General features: G+C 41.8%; 1 protein-coding gene across 1 annotated transcript in view; it reads left to right on the top strand.

Annotated features, from left to right (window-relative positions):
* The window catches only part of trappc12 (trafficking protein particle complex subunit 12), a 37,436-nt gene extending 21,298 nt beyond the window's left edge, over positions 1-16,138 (top strand). The window contains exons 8-12 of the mRNA XM_061233402.1: positions 2,946-3,019; positions 6,828-6,926; positions 9,803-9,906; positions 12,762-12,849; positions 13,876-16,138. Of these exons, the coding sequence (XP_061089386.1) occupies positions 2,946-3,019; positions 6,828-6,926; positions 9,803-9,906; positions 12,762-12,849; positions 13,876-14,118 (608 nt within the window). The 3' untranslated portion in view covers positions 14,119-16,138. The remainder of the gene's footprint in view (positions 1-2,945; positions 3,020-6,827; positions 6,927-9,802; positions 9,907-12,761; positions 12,850-13,875) is intronic.
* The last annotated feature ends 4,121 nt before the right edge of the window (positions 16,139-20,259 follow it).

Here is a 20,259-nt window from a genome sequence, read left to right on the forward strand (position 1 = left end):
CTTCTGGTTAAGCACCAATGTGTTGATGCATCACAGTGCCCATATTAATAACCTCTGATGACCCATGGCTGACCCATTACACTTTGCATTTGTATCTTCTATTTAGAAAATAAATGCATTTAATCTCCTAACAGCTATGTTAGGAGGACATAGGGCCTGACGAGAGGGTGTTGGTGCGGCGCAGTCTGTACAGGGTGGCCTGTAGCGTAGTGGTTAAGGTAAATGACTGGGACCCGCAAGGTCAGTGGTTCTAATCCCGGTGTAGCCACAATAAGATCCGTACAGCCGTTGGGCCCTCGAGCAAGGCCCTTATCCCTGCATTGATCCAGGGGAGGATTGTCTCCTGCTTCGTCTAATCAACTGTACGTCGCTCTGGATAAGAGTGTCTGCCAAAATGCCATTAATGTAATGTAATGCCTGAAATTAACGTCCTATTTATGAAGGCTACAGCTCATTATGCAATCAGTGAATGGGACTGCCTACAAACCGCATTCCGCGAAAGAGACAGATGTTAAATAGCGTGATTAAAACGGGTTTTTAGTGCATTGAATATCTTCACAGCGTGTGGCGATATCCATGTATCTGCCACGTAAAACATATCCAGTGCGGGACAAAATGTGTACACATTCCAGCTGTGGAGGCTATTTTAGTTTGAATTCAATGCGAGATGTAACATTGCAATGAGCTTCACTATTGTGGAGATAGAATGGGAATGTTGTGTGGGAGGTATCAGTACATCTTTTATTTCTCCCAGAAGCGTAATTATTTGTATGGCTGGGTGTTTATCACAGAATTCACACAGGATTTTCTCTATTTTGGCAGTCCCTTTAATTCCCTGTTTCTTTACTGGTTATTTCAGTCACTTCCCACTGCTTCGCATGAGATATTGGTTCATTTAATACATTATTTTGTAACTATTTTCTGCGACAAACACCCAGCCTTAATTATTGCTTGGCTGAAATCATTAATTAATATTTATTATTAATAATCTGTTTGATTATTTCTTGCTCTGGGGGTTGATTTTTGTTGCAAAGATTATTTCAGTGCATCGTCGAAGCCTAGATCTCTGTCTTGTGCCTCGGTTTACGCCTACTTTACGGCAGAGAAATCTCAAGCACAGTTTGACTCTCGATAATTGTGTGAACTTCAACGGATACATAATCAGCCACACTTATAATATCTATGCCCTTTATTTGTGCGATCCACCCTTAAATGCATATGCATTAAGGACAGAAGCGCATCTTGCGATGACTCGAGTAGATCACACGTATACTGCGGTTCTAGGCCCGTGCGCCAGTCTCATACATACATACATCCTGGGCAGAATGCATCATATGTGCGCTGGAAAATTACATCTGGCCCATTGTTTCCTCTTTGGGGGAGTATATTACTAGCATGGTAGATATGTCTGCAGTTTATTTTTATAAGAAAAGCCTGTCTGTTGAAAAATTCAGTGTGTGATGCAGCTATCCTCACACTTCAAATGAATGCGTTCATGACATGACATCAATTTTTATCCTTTTCTCACACACACACACACACACACACACACACACACACACACTGCCAGAAGTGCAGTTTAGTGGTTACTCATACTGTAGGTTGCAGAATCATTTCCTGAGTGCAACTGTACCTTTGAGCGAGGTACTGTACTTGACCCAACTGTTTCAGCAAATACCCAACTATATTAACTGTATAAAATGCATTTAAACATGTAAGCGTCTTGAGACAACTGTGCCTGCAAAACAAATAGTTTTAGGCTTTGAGAAAGGTGAAGTCTGTCACTGCACCAGCTCACACCTTAAAGGCTAGCTGAAATCAATCTTCACTTTTTCCTCAATTTCGTCAGTTCTTCATAAACATACAAACATGTCTTAAAGTACATATTCAGAAAACACAGGATAGAATTTTAACAGTTTTTTTCCATCCATTTAATGGAAAGCTAGATTTTACGTCACTTTACGTCATCGTCTACCAGTGGGTGTGTATCTCGGTAAAATGTCTGCCAATTTTACGTTCCCCTCCAATCAATGTCTTTCTTCACACAGCGGCACGCATCCTCATTTGACGTCCCCCTCCTCAATTACCGTCAGTCAAATCGACTCCCCGCCCTTCAAAAATTCCCCCGAAAGATCAGTTTCGCTTGTGTCTACGTCATATGGCGGAAGCTGGTGCTGCTCTATCTTCCGTTACAGCTTGTCTTTAAAATGCCCCCTGAGCATGCCCAGTGAGAGGAGCGCTGTTTCTCAGTGGCACGCGTCTCAGGAAAAGAGCTGCCCATGCTTTGTGCTGAGCCAGAGCCCCGCCCCCTCTCCTTCTCTCCCTAACACTAGAGGAGATGCCACTCCCCCACCACCCCCCAAATCTGCAGGTATGCCTCATATACAGTTTCCCAGCTTCCTTTGGGGCTTCCCCTTGATCCAAAATCTCTGCCGGCCCCCTATGGCTCCTCACAGTTATTGAGTTAAAATAAAAATCAAAAACATTCACTACGAAACGTCTTTGCCTTTATATGAAATCGAATTCCACACAACGTGCTCGTCGGTTTTCACGTTTGCGGGACAGCGTACCGCTGTTCAGCGTACGCAGCCACTCGTCCTGGAGACAGATGCTCCGCCCTGCGAAGCCTGACCGCCCTCCAAGTGTTGTCGGCCGATCTGGACTGAAAAAATAAACGCATGTCAAACACGATCTCTTCTTCCCCTCTTTATATGTACATTATTTCTTCCCCCGAATGAGAGAGGAGACGGGCTGCTTGCCGAGAGCTGAATAAATGAGTGGAAGCGGCGCAGTCTCTCTCTCCCCGTAATTCCTTTTCTCAGACAGATAATTGAAGGTTGGGAGAAAGAGAGGGGTGGGCGGGTGTTGGCTGGTGGCAGTTTGGGGGGGGTGGGGGGGGTGCAATTTGCCAGCGTGTTTTCACAAACCGTTCTTATTTCTTGCAGCCTCTATTCAACTGTGGAGGTCGCGTCTGTGCCGGGTGGTGTACTCCATGGCGAACTGTCTGCTAATGATGAAGGTACGTGGGCGGAGGAGAGTTACCGTACATCCCAGTGTATGCGGGGCCCTGTTTTATGGAGGCCCGGAACACCCAGATCTGTGGGGTGCGGGGGAAGGGGAAGGGGGGGTTGCAGAAAAACAAAGCTAATTAAGAGAAAAGAGGAGGAAGGGGGGGGGGTATCAAAACTAATCTGCTGGAGAGAGCCTGTTTGCCGACGGAACGAGTCAGCGTTTCTGCAAAATTAACATTTAATTGCTTCTTAAGCACTGGGGTTTCCTCTTCGTACGACTCCTAACCTCAATGCCACAGACAAGGGAATGCCTACAAATCTCTGAGCCTCACCCGCGCTCAAAGCCCACTGTTTACATGCCGACAAACGGTGAACAGGTAAAGCTGGTATTCATAGTACCTTCATAAGTGCTAAAAGTCCAGAACCCTTGTGATAACTGTACGTAATCATCATGAACTGAATCCAAACATGAATCCACCTGGAAATTATAATGTCATAAAGTGGTGCCTGCTCAGTTTGTCTATGTAAACGGTGTGCTTTGAAGGAAGGTGAGATTCAGATTTGCAGGCATTACCTTGTCTTTGGCATTGAGGTTAGGAGTGGTGTATGAGGAAGATGCCAAGAGGTTCCCTCAGGTTACCATTTTTTCAATGGTTTAGAGCAGGGATCCTGGATAACCACAGCATTTGCTGGTTTTTGCTTTCACCTTAAAATGCACAACAAATTTTGACCCAAGAAACCAGGTGAGGAGAGTTAACTGTAATCAACTGCTTTCTTTGATCAAATAATTGCTGATCAACAATGAAAATCAGCAGACCTTTCAGTTTTCAAGGACCTGTGTTGGTCATCCCAGTCTTGAACAGTTCATGCTTCATCTCTGCAGTCTTCACTCTTTTCTACAGTGAAGACACCAGCTTAAAGTGGAGCGAACAAAATGTGCAAGCAATGTTAAACTAGCACCTTTGAGCTGGTTGTACATTCTCTTCCAGAAGGTGGACAAACAACAAGGAGGGATTTCATTTTCTCCAATAAACCGCTGTCTCTATATGAGACTCCTTACCCAGACAAGCCCAAAATAAGTTTCAACATCGAACACAGTCTTCCTTGTTTCGATGTCAGCCTCCCCTGTCCATTAAACAGAGTGCATTTCTCTGAGCTCTGTGTGCTCCACCGTCTCTTATTTCAGGCTAGTCTCTGTGAAGTGGTCCAGGTAAGGAGTCTCATATTGTCGATTTGTCCTGGTTGTAGAGCACCTGTTTAATCCTCCTTTTATGCCTCCGTGCTGGCGAGAGTCGTGGATGGAGGCATTATGTTTTCGGGTTGTCTGTCCGTCTGTCCATTATCCGTCCCTCCGTCCGTCCCATTCTTGTGAACGTGATATCTCAGGAACGCCTTGAGGGACAAACGTTCACTTGGACTCAAGGATGAACTTGGTGGTTAAAGGTCAAGTTTGCTGTGACCTCACAAAAGACTCTTCATAATAATAACTCAATAATTCATATGCTAACTATGACAATATGTCATACAAATGTCTAATGAGATAAAATATTTTAATGTTGTTTACATTATAGGTTACACTAATGACAAAGAAACAGCACATTAATCATTCAATGAAATCGATTAAAACAGAGAGAAATATATTACTAGTTGTGGATTCATAAAGTTTAGAAGTTAGTTATTGCTGGACAGACAGGGATGTAAACTGCAACTTGACCGGTTGGCGGAGGCATACAACCGAGCGGTTATTTCGCTGTAGTTTTTAGCTGGCTTGTAACATGTTGGGCACTTCTAAACCGCTGTCTCTGTTTAAGCTGTTTAATAATATGAGAGCTGCACTCAAGACCAAGCCGAACCCATATTCCCATCATACAGACCTTTTGGTCAAGTCTCATTCATTACAACATTGAGTCCTGTCGGGTGAATTCTCAGACTAGTCTCTGTATTGTTCTGTGGGAGATGGTTGTCTGTGCATTTACAGTGAGCTGCAGTGCCCTCTGGTGTTAAAGGGAAATTACAGCAACAAGCATTTGCTCATAAATGTACAGAATACAAGTACACACTTAAATTATGGCTCTACGTTTAAAGACATAACTAATCCTCATCTCACCAACAGTATGACAAAGGGCACATACAAATATTTTCCTTTTTCATTATTTATTCAGTAAAAAATAAGCCAACATATTGATGTCTTCTGTGAAAAAGTAAATGCACCCCAATTTGAAGGAACATGAAGGCAGGGGGCTCTCAAAATATTCATGACCAAGGAAACACAAATACATCCTTTGCGGAAGTATTCTGATCAGAAAGCGTGCTGTATAAACAACCTGTTGATCCACCTCTTCCATGCCTGTAATTTACATGGCTCAAAACCGATGCTTAAAAAAGACCAAGGATATTCTCTTTCCATAATTGATTTTTCTTTGATTCGTCCATCCTCACATCCTTTCCATGGTGCAGCCATTAACTGTAATATGTACTGTTAACAGGGCATGTAGAAAATGGCTTTATAACCCTTCCCAGAGTAATGAACAGCAACAGATGATCTGTGAGATCCTCACAGATATCGTTTGTCCTTAGTATGCTGTGTTGAAACAAACATGAATGTTCCAAACCAAACTGTCAAAAGTATTCTGCTTTTATGTGTACCGTATATGGTAGCATTTCCTGATCATATGCATTAGATTCTGAGCACATTTCTTGGCACAGTTCTAATTTCCTTCTTAACTGATATGGCAGTAAGGGTGCACTTACTTTTTCACACGCTGCTTTTGAATGTTTGCTCATTTGCGTTTTATAGATAATGCCATAGTGAAATACGTGCATGCATATGTGCTGAGTCACCTGAGGTTAGATTTATCTTGTCTTTGGACTTGCCTAAGTGTTTTATGTCCTAATATGGAAGTGAACAAAATATTTGCTGAAAGAGGGTGTACTTTCTTTTTCATAGCACTGTATATTATATCTCATCCATTCATATTATGAATGATTTCATAATTTTTTACTTTGATCATTCATATGTATTACTCATATTATTGCTCTTGTTTTGGTAATAATAATAATAATAATAATAATAATAATATAGAAATGCTGTTCTTGTAGTGGCTTCTTATGTCAAAATTCAAATGTACTTTCTATTAATTCAGAAATGAGCACTGGAAGATGCAGGCTTTTGACATGCTCTCCATGAATATGAGTCAGCCAAGCCGGTTCAAGCCACAGATTTTAAACTTTTATATTGAAGCCAGGTGGTGGAGTGGGTACAGGTGAACAGGTAGGCAAGTAGGCAGCAGTCCATGCAATTAATCGGTGTAAATAATTATGTTCAAAGCATCAAAATAATGAAGGTCTACTACAAGGTACATGCAAAAAAAAAAAAACATTCCAAAGGTTTAAAGCAAGCAACCTCAACGTTCAGCTATATTCAAAAGGTGAAGCAGTAAAGTAAAGTTGTTCGCTACTGGCATCTTCCCAACTTTTCTCGATTGTCAGGTAAGAACTGACATGCCATCACTAGGGTCAAATGCCCAACAGCCATTTAAAAAAGAAAAAAAAAAAAAAAAAGTCTCAAAAGCTTAACTTAAAGTGTAAAAAATAAATAAAAAGGTTTTCCAAATAAAGACATAAATAACAACTTTACCTAAATAATTTGAAAATAGATTTTTATCAGAAAACTCAAATATGGTTCCTCCAGGACTTTTTGCACATCTCATATATGAACGTTTCGTGTAGAGGAGGGCATGGCTGTTTTCTTGTGTGGTGCTTTGCCTCAGTGTGGCTGGCAGTTTAAGGTCCCCCTGCTGTCTACCCCTCCCTCAGGACTACGTGCTAGCTGTGGAAATGTACCGCTCCATCATCCAGTACGAGCCAGAGCAGCAGCCCCAGCTGCTGAGCGGGATCGGGAGGATATTCCTACAGGTAAAGGCCCCCTCCCTCCATTCCTCCCTCTCTTTTCCTCTCCTCTCTCTTCTTCCATCTATCCCCACCCATTGTATATACAGTGGTGTGAAAAAGTGTTTGCCCCCTTCCTGATTTCTTGTTTTTTTTTTTTTTTTTTTTTTGCATGTTTGTCACACTTAAATGTTTCAGATAATCAAACAAATTTAAATATTAGTCAAAGACAACACAAGTAAACACAAAATGCAGTTTTTAAATGAAGGTTTTTATTATTAAGGGAGAAAAAGAATCAAAACCTACATGGCCCTGTGTGAAAAAGTGATTGCCCCCTAAACCTAATAACTGCTTGGGCCACCCTTAGCAGCAACAACTGCAATCAAGCATTTGCGATAACTTGCAATGAGTCTCTTACAGCGCTGTGGCGGAATTTTGGCCCACTCATCTTTGCAGAATTGTTGTAATTCAGCCACATTGGAGGGTTTTCGAGCATGAACCGCCTTTTTAAGGTCATGCCACAGCATCTCAATAGGATTCAGGTCAGGACTTTGACTAGGCCACTCCAAGTCTTCATTTTGTTTTTCTTCAGCCATTCAGAGGTGGACTTGCTGGTGTGTTTTGGATCATTGTCCTGCTGTAGAACCCAAGTTCGTTTCAGCTTGAGGTCACGAACAGATGGCCGGACATTCTCCTTCAGGATTTTTTGGTAGACAGCAGAATTCATGGTTCCATTTATCACAGCAAGTCTTCCAGGTCCTGAAGCAGCAAAACAGCCCCAGACCATCACTACCGCCACCATATTTTACTGTTGGTATGATGTTCTTTTTCTGAAATGCGGTGTTACTTTTACGCCAGATGTAATGGGGCACACACCTTCCAAAAAGTTCAACTTTTGTCTCGTCAGACCAGAGTATTTTCCCAAAAGATAATGGCTATCACTGTGGTTCGCTGGAGTCCCAAAGCTTTAGAAATGGCTTTATAACCTTTTCCAGACTGATAGATCTCAATTACTTTCTTTCTCATTTGTTCCTGAATTTCTTTAGATCTCGGCATGATGTCTAGCTTTTGAGGATCATTTGCTCTACTTCACTTTGTCAGGCAGGTCCTATTTAAGTGATTTCTTGATTGAGAACAGGTGTGGCAGTAATCAGGCCTGGGTGTGGCTAGAGAAATTGAACTCAGGTTTTATAAACCACAGTTAAGTTAAGTTTTAACGGGGGGGGGGGGGGCAATCACTTTTTCACACAGGGCCATATAGGTTTGGATTTTTTTTTCTCCCTTAATAATAAAAACCTTCATTTAAAAACTGCATTTTGTGTTTACTTGTGTTGTCTTTGACTAATATTTAAATTTGTTTGATGATCTGAAACATTTAAGTGTGACAAACATGCAAAAAAATAAGAAATAAGGAAGGGGGGCAAACACTTTTTCACACCACTGTATGTGCATGACCACCTAATTCAACTATAACTATAACTGTGACTTGCTAAACCTATTTTATCTTTGACTCTGTGGGATCCCTTTTTACATTTGATAACTGTGCAGTTGGGTCGCCTTTACTTGTGATCAAAGAGGACAGGTCACATGTTAAAACTTAGGGGCGACATGGCTCAGGCAGTAAGAGCAGTCGTCTGGCAGTCGGAGGGTTGCCGGTTTGATCCCCCACCCGAGCTGTGTCAAAGTGTCCCTGAGCAAGACACCTAACCCCCAAATGCTCCTGACGAGCTGGTTGGTACCTTGCATGGCAGCCAATCGGCGTCGGTGTGTGAATGTGTGTATGAATGGGTGAATGAGAAGCATCAATTGTACAGCGCTTCGGATGAAGGCGCTATATAAATGCCAACCATTTACATTACGTTACATTACATTACGTGGTATTTAGCAGATGCTCTTATCCAGAGCGACGTACAACAAAGTGCAAATCAATCACAAGAACAAGTGCAAAAGTAGACCTGAGAGGACAGTACAGTTCCAAGTCCTAGTGTAAACATACAGAAATTCAGAACCCTTGAAGAGTACAATCAACATTCAAACTAGCATACCACTGGTGGCAGCTAGAATACAACAACAGCCAATAAAAACAACAATACCTATACAAGTAACTATATCTATACATAAGTGCCATTACGGTCTAAGGCTAATCACAGTGATTGTGAGTTGGGGAGGGAAAGGTGTAGCCTGAAGAGATGGGTCTTCAGTCTGCGCTTGAAAGAGGTCAGAGACTCTGCCGTTCTGACATTCACCGGGAGGTCATTCCACCACCGTGGGACCAGGACAGCAGTCGTGAGCGTGAAGTGCAGGTGTGGCGAGGGGGGCGCCAGACGGCACGAAGTGGCAGAACGGAGGGGTCTTGCTGGTGTATAGGTCTTGATAAGGGATTGAATATACATAGGGGCTGATCCTTTAACTGCCTGGTATGCGAGCACCAAAGTTTTAAATTTGATGCGAGCCATAACAGACAGCCAGTGGAGGTTGCTGAGCAGGGGGGTGACATGTGAATGTCTGGGAACATTGAATACCAGACAGGCTGCAGCATTCTGGATGAGTTTAAAACATTTAAAACTCACAAAGGGGGTGTTTGTGCATGGCTTTTTTGTTCTATACATAAGCATGGGTGCACACACACACAGTCGCGCACACACAATCAGTAGCACACGTGCCCTTGCAATCGTGCACACATAGCCACACACAGAACTGCAGTAACCAAGGTTTCTGTAAGAAGAGCTCAGGACAAAAGCCTTCAGCCTGGCCTGCTTCCCTCACACTTCCTGTTACCCAAGGTGCTCCTCTCTCCGGCTCTCACCATGAATGACAACTTGTGGAGAATACGTGTAGAATGGTCTCTGTTCTCCCCCTGCCGCTGTGAAAGCCTCACTGCACTGCTCATATTCCTGCAATAGATCGGGGACATTAAAACGGCAGAGAAGTACTTTGAGGATGTGGAGAAAGCGGCACAGTCGAAGGGAGACGGACGGTGCCAGAACACCTTCATTCTGATGAACAGGTAATTCCTGAGTATGAGATATTACAGGTGTGATCAATCGTTACTTAGAACAGGTATAAGGGAGCTGGGTTTTGGTTAGCCAATTGGGTTGCCTATGTTTCTGACTTTCTTTTTTTCTTCTAATTTCTCTGAAGGCAATCAGAAGCCTTAGAAAGCTCTCTTATACCTGCAAGGAAGCGATTGAACACACCTAACTATTTGTAAAGCCATTTTCCCATATATTATGGCACCCTGAAATGGGGCACTATGTATAATAAGTGCTGTAATTTATACTTGGTGAAATCAAAATGTAGAAAAATCGCAAAAAAACCCCCAAAACGCAATAATTAAAGCTGAAAATCAGCAATTTAACCACGTGTTAGATTACAATTCTAAAATTGTGGAGTAGAGAGCCAAATCAAGGAAAAATATTAGAATAATACATAAAAAGGATTTATAATACAGAAATGTCGATCTTCTGAAAAGTATTTTCATTTATGCTCTCAATACTTGGCCAGGGCTCCTTTTGCACAAATTACTGCATCAATGCGGCGTGTCATGGAGGCAATCAGCCTGTGGCACTGCTGAGGGGTTATGGAAGCCCAGGTTGCTTTGATTGCAGCTTTCAGCTCATGTGTATTGTTGGCTCATCTTCCTCTTGACAATACCCCATAGATTCTCTATGTAGTTACTTGTACACTGTGGGCAGGTGCCAAGTCCGTGGTGGCTCCTGATGCACTGACTCCAGCCTCAGTCCACTCCTTGTGAAGCTCCCCCAAGTTCCTGAATCGGCTTTGCTTGACAATTCTCTCAAGGCTGTGGTCATCCCTGTTGCTTGTGCACCTTTTCCTACCACACTTTTCCCTTCCAGTCAACTTTCCATGAATATGCTTTGATACAGCACTCTGCAAACAGCCAGCCCTTTCAGCAATTACCTTCTGTGGCTTACCCTCCCCATGATTGCCCGACTAAGTATTGAGTGCATAAATTAACATACTTTTCAGAAGGTCGACATTTCTGTGTTATAAATCCTTTTTTTCCCCCCTTATCAACGTCAGCATGTCCACAGAGAAGGGGGGGTGGGGGGGCTAAATATTGTTGTGGTTTGAGGGCGTTTGTTGTGCTGCAATTCCTCTCCTGACCGTTAGAAGTCCGGAATTATCTATTGTACCTTTAAATAAATTAATCTCTGTCTAAGGGAGCTAAATTGTGTCATTACATCAGTTCCTGTTTCACTGGGGCAGGGGTCCTCAATCTTATCCAGGGCCAGTCTGGGTGCAGGCTTTTGTTCCAACCAAGCAGGTACACACCTGATCCTACTAATCAACCGTTAGAGTCTTTGCTGAGGACCTTGATTATCAGAATCCAGATGTGTTACTGCTTAGTTAAAACAAAAGCCTGCATCCACACCGGACCTTTCTGGGCAAGATTTGAGGAGCCCTTCCCTAGGGTATAAAAATTGGAACTGCACGGGAAAAGCCAAATGACTGTCAATTCAAGACACGTTTGGTAATTGGTGCCAAAAAAATATGAATAAACATGCCATTGACCACTGTAAGGGCAAAAATGTAAAAATATTAAAAAGTATAACATGGTTGCAAACTTGCCAGAAAGAGGACACATGCACATTGTCCCCATGAATGGCGAGGAAGATGGTGAGGGAAGCAATAAACCCAAGGATCACAGTTCAAGAATTGCAGATATTGGTTGCATTTTGGGGTCACCAAGTCTCAAAAAGAACCATAAGACATCACCTCCATATCAACAAACTTTCCTTACTTGAGGACAAAAAACAAAACCAAGTGTCTGGAGTTTTCCAAGCATCATTGGAATTATGACTGGAATAGAGGGCTGGTCAGCTGAATAAATTACACAACGGACATTTTGTCTGAAAACATGGTTGCCTCTACTAAGAGGCTGAGACTTGGTTGTAGGTACTGTTAGTAAATTATGAATTTACTGAGGAATGGGAAAATGACTTTTATCCCAGTGAAGAAGCAGATCAACCGTTCTTAGTAAAAAGTAGGAAAGTTTATTTTACAGTCAGGAAAATGTTCCAAAAAGCAATGATGTTTGGGAAGTTTATAGGGTTACATTTGCACATATTCAAATATGTCTACAAATCAAGTGTAACCTCTGATTGGTGGTAAGGAATTGCGCCTATCCCGAGCACTTCGGATTGGGCCATTCAAATCCCTAATGATTGTGGGGCCTTGCCCCGCTTCCCCCTGGAGGCCAGTGGAAAATCCCCAGAGGGGGAACCTTGAAACTGATAGCGGTCATTACCATGCATATGTGAAGTGGTCCAATACACACATTTGTATGTCTCCCCACAGTACAAACAGACTATAAACATACATCAAAATCCACACAGAAATGGTTAAGTGAAAACTGCATCCACAATCTGCAATGGCCATCTCAGTCTCCAGACTTAAATCCAATCAAAGATCTGTGGTCTGAGGAGGGGGGTCCATAAACGCAAACCCAAGGATATCAATGATCTTGAAAAGTTCTGCAAGGATCAAGGGTCAAAAAATCCCTCTAAATATGTTCTCTAACCTTATTACAAATTATAGGAAAAGACTCACGGCTGTCATCTTTGCCAGTGGTGGTTGCACAAAGTATTAACCCAGGGGTGCCAATAATTGTGAAACCTGTTTTTTGAGAAATATATCAAAACTTTGGCTGAATCCAATGAATCATTAATAAAGCATACTAGTTTATGCATGTTGGACAACATGCAAGAAAAAGAAAACAAAAACTTAAGTTTACAGTTTTTTGTGCATTTTATCAAGGGTGGAAATAATTCTGGAGCCCACTGTAGATGCATCCAGCTCCACCATACAGATGAACATCACTCTGAATGTGTTTTGCAGAGCGTTCGTATACCTGAGCCAGAACAACTACGCGGAAGCACATGCATCGTTTGCAGAAGTTCTGAAAATTGACCCAAAAAACCCAGTGGTAGGTACCTTTGTATGTTACTTAACTCTTTGTCCTGGTGGTTACTTAGTGGTGTATTTACCCAGAACCATCCACTGCAAAATGGAAAGCATTTGTTTTGAATTCCTCTTCCAGTTTAAAAAGCAGGATTACCAGAAAACATAATGCAGTAGAATACAACAAGACAGTACTTACTCCGAGGGGGCGCCTGTGATAGGGATGTAGCTTTAGAAAGCAAATAAGCCTTACATAATAGGACATAGGACAACCAAATAGACACAACACACTTTACAATAATAAAAATGTCCACTAAAAATTAAGGTATAGTTAACCCTGAGTGTCATTACCATAGACCAGGGGTGTCAAACTCCAGTCCTGGAGGGTAGCAGTGTCTGCTGGTTTTTGTTGTGCGTCAGCACGGGAGATGAATTTCAAAGTCTTTCATTGGCTAAAGAGTCCACACGCCTTGTTCTCAAGGCCTTAATTGGCTGCTGATTGAAAGGAAACCACAAATACCAGCAGGCACTGTAGCCCTCCAGGACTGGAGTTTGACACCCCTGCCATAGACAGAACAGGGGGACTTGAACTTGAACATTCCCTTGATCAGTTTAAACAAGCCCACAATACACAAGGTAAGGTGATCAGGTGTCCCTTGTGAGGTGAGAAACATGCAGAGCTTGCAGTCTTCCTTTACAGAGAGCTTCTGCCACCTGGTTTTCATCCCTACTTTCAGGGGCAACTAGCTCCTTTGCATGGACCCCATCTCAGTGAAGTAGAAATAATAATACTGGGTTACATTTATACAGTGCTTATAGTGAAGGGGGGGAAGCTTGCCTCAACCACCTCCTGCATGGAGCACGTCTACTTGGGTGATGCACAGCAGCCATTTTGTAATCTTTAATGAGTACCTACCCATGTCATAGCGTCACAGCGCATTGAGCATTTGGGATTATGTAGTACTCGTACAATCGTTGCACGTTTATCTGTGCTGCTTTCCTTGCATTGCTAAAATTGTGTGGTCGACTCAGCTGCCGTTTCCCTCCTCAGGCAAACAACAACGCAGCGGTGTGCCTGCTGTACCTGGGCAGGCTGAAGGAGTCCCTGGGGCAGCTGGAGGGCCTGGTTCAACAGGACCCTGCGCTCTACCTGCACGAGAGCGTCCTATTCAACCTCACCACCATGTATGAGCTGGAGTCGTCCCGCAGCACACAGAAGAAGCAGGCCCTGCTGGAGGCCGTGTCCTGCCGCGAGGGTGACAGCTTTAACACCCAGTGCTTGAAACTGGTGTAGAGCTCACTGCACAGCCTGCAGTCTGTGTGCCAGAGACAAGGGCATGTGTATTCGCATCAGGACATGTAAATAAAATGTGCACGACTGTTTTCTCACGGACCGAAATGGCGTGTGTGAGAGCAAAAGATTATTATGTACAATAGCATAAGAGTATACAGCAGGCTTCAGAATTATTGGCACCCTTGATAAATAGGCACAAAAATTGCTGTAGAATAATAGCTATTGACATGAGCTTAATTTGCCAACACGTAAAGTGGTGTGCTTTATTAATGATGCAATGGAATTAACAAAAGTTTCACATAAAAAATTAATTTCCCCAAAAAACAGGTTCCAAAATTATTGGCTATTCCTACTCACATTTAGAGGGATTTTTGGCCATTCCTCTATGCAGAACTTAATTGGGATACCCTCTTCAGTTGAGACCACAGGCTTTTCATGTGATTTAAGCCTGGAGACTGAGATGGCCATGGAACATGGTTGTTGTTTTTACTTAACCATTTCTGTGTGGATTTTAATATATGCTTGGAGTCATACATGGACAATCTACCTACGACTATGACTCAGCTTCCTAGCAGAGGCAACCCGATTTTCTTACATGATTTCCAAGTACTTTGCCCAATGGATTGTGCCATTGATCTTAAGTCGTGCCCCTGGACCACTGCCTGCAAAACAATAATGACCCACCACCATATTTGACAGTAGGTATGTGCTGCTTCTCCTTGTATGCATGCCATTTTGCCACCAAACATGTTGATGGTCTGTATGGCCAAACGTTAAATTTTGGTCTCCTCTGACCACAGCACTCTCTTCCAGTCATAAATCGAATGAGGTTTGACAAACTCAAGATGCTTGGTTTTTTGGTTTATTGTGCTCAGTTATGACTGTCTTTGTGCCACCCTTCCAAAGAATTTGCTGGTATGGAGGTGCCATTTTATGTGTTTTTTTTTTTTCTTTTAACTTTGACCCCAAGACACAACCAATCTCTACAATTCTTAAAACTGCGATACTTGGGTTACTTTTGGCCTCCCTCACTATCGTCCTTCCTGTCCATGGGGATAATATGCACTTGCGTCCTCTTCCAGGCAAGTTTGCAACTATTCCATATGTTTTACTGTGGTATGCAACTTATAAGTGGTATGTTTAACTCGTTGTGTATTTTTGTTCACCCATTACCCAACTTGAGATGGTCAATTACAGTCTGTCTTCTGAATTGACAATTCTGCTGATGGTTGACAAAGGGATGTTGCATGCTTGTTACCTCATTTTTTATACTCTGGAACTGGAAGTGATGGAATGACACAATATAGTTCCTTTAGACTGAGATTAGCTCAATTAAAGCAAAATTGTATAGCCAATTTTATTTACAATAATTGTTAGGGGTGCCAATAATTTTTAAAAACCTATGGTTTTCAGAAAAAATGAGATCACTAAATAAAAAACATTGAAACATGAGAATAAATGTATATTGTTTTCCCGTATGTTTGAACATAAAATATAGACCATTATCTTTGTTTATTATACGCAGCCATTTTTATTAAAGGTGCCAATAATTCTGGAGCCCGCTGTACTGACGTGTCACAGGGTGAAAAGGACTTTGCCTGTGCCTTTTGGTCAGCTAATGGAGTGTTTTTGGGCGTGTGCTTGTGTGGGTATCGCAGGGAGAATAAAAATACATTTCACTAATTCCTCACACTTACCAAATGAAGTTTGAGAGCAATGTCCATCTCCCTCTTTCCTCTCTCTGATGGTCTCAAATGGTTTTTCAGTAACAGGCTATTGTTTAGCTCCCTTGTAGAAGAAATGGTAGACACCAGCAAGCTATGGTCTGGATTTAAAAAGGAATGTAAAATATGTGGGTAATCTGAACCTGTACATATCTTAGGGAAAACTTGTAAAATAGTATTCGGTTACCTTTCCATAATGACTTGTGTCTCTGAGGAAATACTGTACTTTGTGCTGGATAATAGAAAAAGGAATCTTGTTAATCCAAATAAACTTTTACTGAAGTTGAAACTTGAAACTCCCTACATCACAGCGAGACTAAGTTGCTTTGACATGGGATTTACATTGAACAATTGGCAAGATTCGTGGGACTGCTGTGTGACTCATTCTGTTAAGGCTGTTTCAGGGTGTGGGTGAGACTCAGTCTGGTTTTGAAATCTCCCTGACAGACAAGTTTATAAAGTACGTTTTTCAAAAAGTGGTTGGAAGGTGTAAGCATTCTTATCAGCCAGTTACGTGAAAGAAATTGACATTGTCATATTTGCAGCACCTTAAACAATTTGGATAAATGAAATTAGCAAACTATCGTCAGATGGTAGCTCAGTCCACTAACTTGGGCTTTGCTATCTCGCTCATCAGAAAATGTTAGCTTAAAAAGCTACCTGTGGTGTAAAGTTCTGAAATTAAGGAAGGTATTTTCAAGCGCCGACCAATACTACAGGTGGAAATCAGAATATTAATGCTACTAAAAAGGTTCCTGCTATCCACACTCTCTCCACAGAGCACTGGCTAGATGCTCTCATTCATCAAAGGAATAGACCAACTTTTTTGGGAAATATACCTTTGTTCCGATAAAAAAAAAAAAACGAGACTCCAGTTTCTTTCCTGCATGTGTATTTAAAAGGTTGCTGCCGTCCACAGTCTAGGTAGAACTGGTTATTCCAGTTCTTGAGGCACATTATTCATTCATTATCCTAACCCACTTATCCTGAACAGTGTCGCAGGGGGGCTGAAGCCTATCCCAGCATACACTGGGCGAAAGGCAGGAATACACCCTGGACAGGTCGCCAGTCCATCGCAGGGCACTCACACACTCATACCTATGGGCAATTTAGACTCTCCAATCAGCCTAACCTGCATGTCTTTGGACTGGGAGGAAACCGGAGTACCCAGAGAAAACCCACGCGAACACAGGGAGAACTCCACACAGAGGCCCCGGCCAACCGGGATTCGAACCCAGGACCGCCCGAGGCACTGGTTTGTTTATTGCTCATAGAAATACATGTGTATATGATATCTTATTTTGTGGGTTATTTTTATGTTTATACATTTTGGACCCCCTAAAGTAGCCTTGGCCACCCCATGGGCATCCCATTATTTCTAGAACCGCCACAATCCCCAAGACCAGGGTTGGAGACCACTGTGGTAGGGTGAGCAACCTGCAACTGGAGTTGTTAGTTCGAGCTGCTGGTTGGCATATACACTCCCCTCCAAAAGTATTGGAACAGCAAGGTCAATTCCTTTGTTTTTGCTAAACACTGAAGACAATTGAGTGTGAGGTCAAAAGATGTCCATGAGATGACGGATCTGAATTTCAGGTTTTATGTCCTGGTATTTTTATCTAGCTTTGTTAAACAACTTACAACATATCACCTTTTGTAACAGTTCACCCAATTTTTAGGTGAGCAAAGGTATTGGAACCTGTGACTGACAGGTGTTTCTTGTTGCCCAGATGTGTCCTGTTGAATTGATTGGTTCAACAATAAATAGTTCTGAAGGCCAACTCTTGCTTTTAGCCTTGGATGTTGCCTGTGAAGACTGCATTTGTGTGATAAACCAGATAAACCAACATGAAGACCAGAGAGTTATGGGAAATCACATTGGGGATAGCTTGTACAACAACTTGGACTGTCCTGAAAAAAATAAATAAGGTGAAGGTACTTGGAGACTTGGAGAGTAGAAATATAGAGGCTATACCACAAGATGCAAACTAGTTATCAGTAAGGCAAGATTACAATTAGCAAAGAAGTACAGAGCTGAGCCACAACAGTTCTGGAACAATGTTTTATGGACTGATGAGACCAAGATTAGCCTCCACTAAAGTGATGGAAAGCCAAAGTGTAGAGATACACAACAGACAAGCTCATCTGTGAAGCACGATGGAGGAAGTGTCAACTAATTGGGAGGAACTCCATGCAGCAAGACAATGACCCAAAACACACTGCCAATATAACCAAGCCATTACGGAGAAGAAGTGGAATGTTTTAGACTGGTCAAGTCAATCACCAGACCTTAACCTGATTGAGCATGCATTTCACCTCATGAAGAGGAGATTGAAGTAGAGGCTGCAGTAAAAGCCTGGAAAAGCATCAGGTTGCAGGCTTGATGCAGTTATTGCAAGCAGGGGATATGCTACCAAATTATTTACTTTCATTTATTTAAATACTCTCTGTTCCAATATTTTTTCTGATACCAAAGGTGCTATGTTCTAAATATTTTAACACATCTCGGTGTAAATACCAGCAAATAAAAGCTGAAAGTCTGAACTCTTGTCTCATGTTCATCTTTTTATCTCAACCCAAAATGTATTCAGTGTATTGCAAAAACAAAGGAATTGGCCTTGTGGTTACAATACCTATGGAGGGGATTGATACCATCAATGTCACAAACCTTTCAGCTTCACGATTAGATCTACTAATATTTGAAAAATGTACAGTAGTCTCCAAACATGTCAAACATGTGCAGAGAATGTAGCCTACTGCAAACACTTTTCATTATTTGTGGTAAGCTACTAGAGATGAGTGAGCACGTTATCTGTATCCGTATCCGTACTCGCAAGTCAGAATTCGGCAGAAATGATAATTTCACAGTTGTCCTTTTTCCAAAAATATCTTCCAGGGGGCCATGCACTCAGACCTCCCCCTCTATGCACTTCAATCCCCAAATATTCAAACTAAAGTAACACGCTTGCCCTTTCAACTAATTGGTTTACCAAGTGCGGGACCTTTGTTGTCACTCATGACATCATTGCAACTTCCTCGTTTGATAGCCCCCCCACTTCATAAGTAGTTCCAGCGCCACTGGTCCCCAAACATTGTATAGTTCACTACAAAGCTCTTAATGTGTGTTGCACTTTTCATAAATGTTTGTGATGAGATTTTAATGAAATGATGTGTCCAAGAGAATTACATGAAATGCTGCATTGTGTTCGTTATTCTAATGACAACAGACCTTGTTGAGTGCATGATCCAACCTTCTGGCGATTGACTGGAGAGATATTAAATGTCTTTTTTTAAATGACTTTGGCCGCACCTTCATACACAGCTCCAGGTTGCCCTTACGTTTCCCAGCCCTGATTCAAACTTTAGCCATTGTACATTACAATAAACTTTGAAACTTAGGCCTGTATTAAAATTAAGAGCTGCTTCATACTACAAAGGTAGTGTAACCATATGTTGCACAATGATTTTCTTTAAATAAAGAATGACACAACTGATTTAAGATTAAAACACGATTTAAAACAAACCTTAAGGAGCAGCACTGCCAACATGTCTCCGGTCATAAGCAATTCCATTAATTGAATCCTGGGTTGAGTAACCTGGGATTCACCCTTTCATACCAAAGCAGAGCCATATTCATCCAGGGTAATTCCCAGGTCGGGAGCAGCGTTGTGATCCTGGGACAGATATCCCAGGTTGACATTCACATTTCTGTGTGAAAGGGGTAGGCTAATGACTTGCCCAAACCAGTTAGGATATAACCAGTTAGGATAAATTCAGACAATCATGCAAGTAACCATGGTGCACAACATGTATGAGCCGATTTTATTGTAGAGTACCTTGCACCTAGTTACTAAGCCTCTAATTTGGACTTTAAATCTGGTAAAACTGGTCTTGGGTTTTTTTTTTTTTTCGAGCTCATTGGCTCATGCTAGCTTGAATAACAGATATATGGTACTGGTAAAAAATAAAATAACAGTGACAAATTGATCCACACAAACTTATATACATTAATTTTCTTGTCTGCTTATATTGCAAATCCACCTTGCTCTTGACAATCTTTGCGTTTCTTCACCCAGATAATTTTTGGCAAACCATAATCAATCTGTATTATTGCTGTATTTATATGCGTTGTAACTGGACCTGGGAGTTAAAAACAATATTTTTTGGTGGAAAATATTGTTGGATATTTTAGCAGTAAAATTTTTTACACATCTGTTCTCATTAGCAGGGTTAGGAGAAAGTAATGCACACCAATGTGACACGTCTCGGACAACCACAATGCTGTATTTGCCCAAGGTGGTTGGTTATTCTTCAGTCACCCTATATAGCTAGTAATAAACAACACCGTACCAAAGCAATACTTTGTGATTGTGGGGGAAAATGAAAAATAATGAGTCTAGTATGAGGCCGCTTAATG

Source organism: Conger conger, chromosome 1, assembly GCF_963514075.1.
Source record: "Conger conger chromosome 1, fConCon1.1, whole genome shotgun sequence".
Lineage (NCBI taxonomy): Eukaryota > Metazoa > Chordata > Actinopteri > Anguilliformes > Congridae > Conger > Conger conger.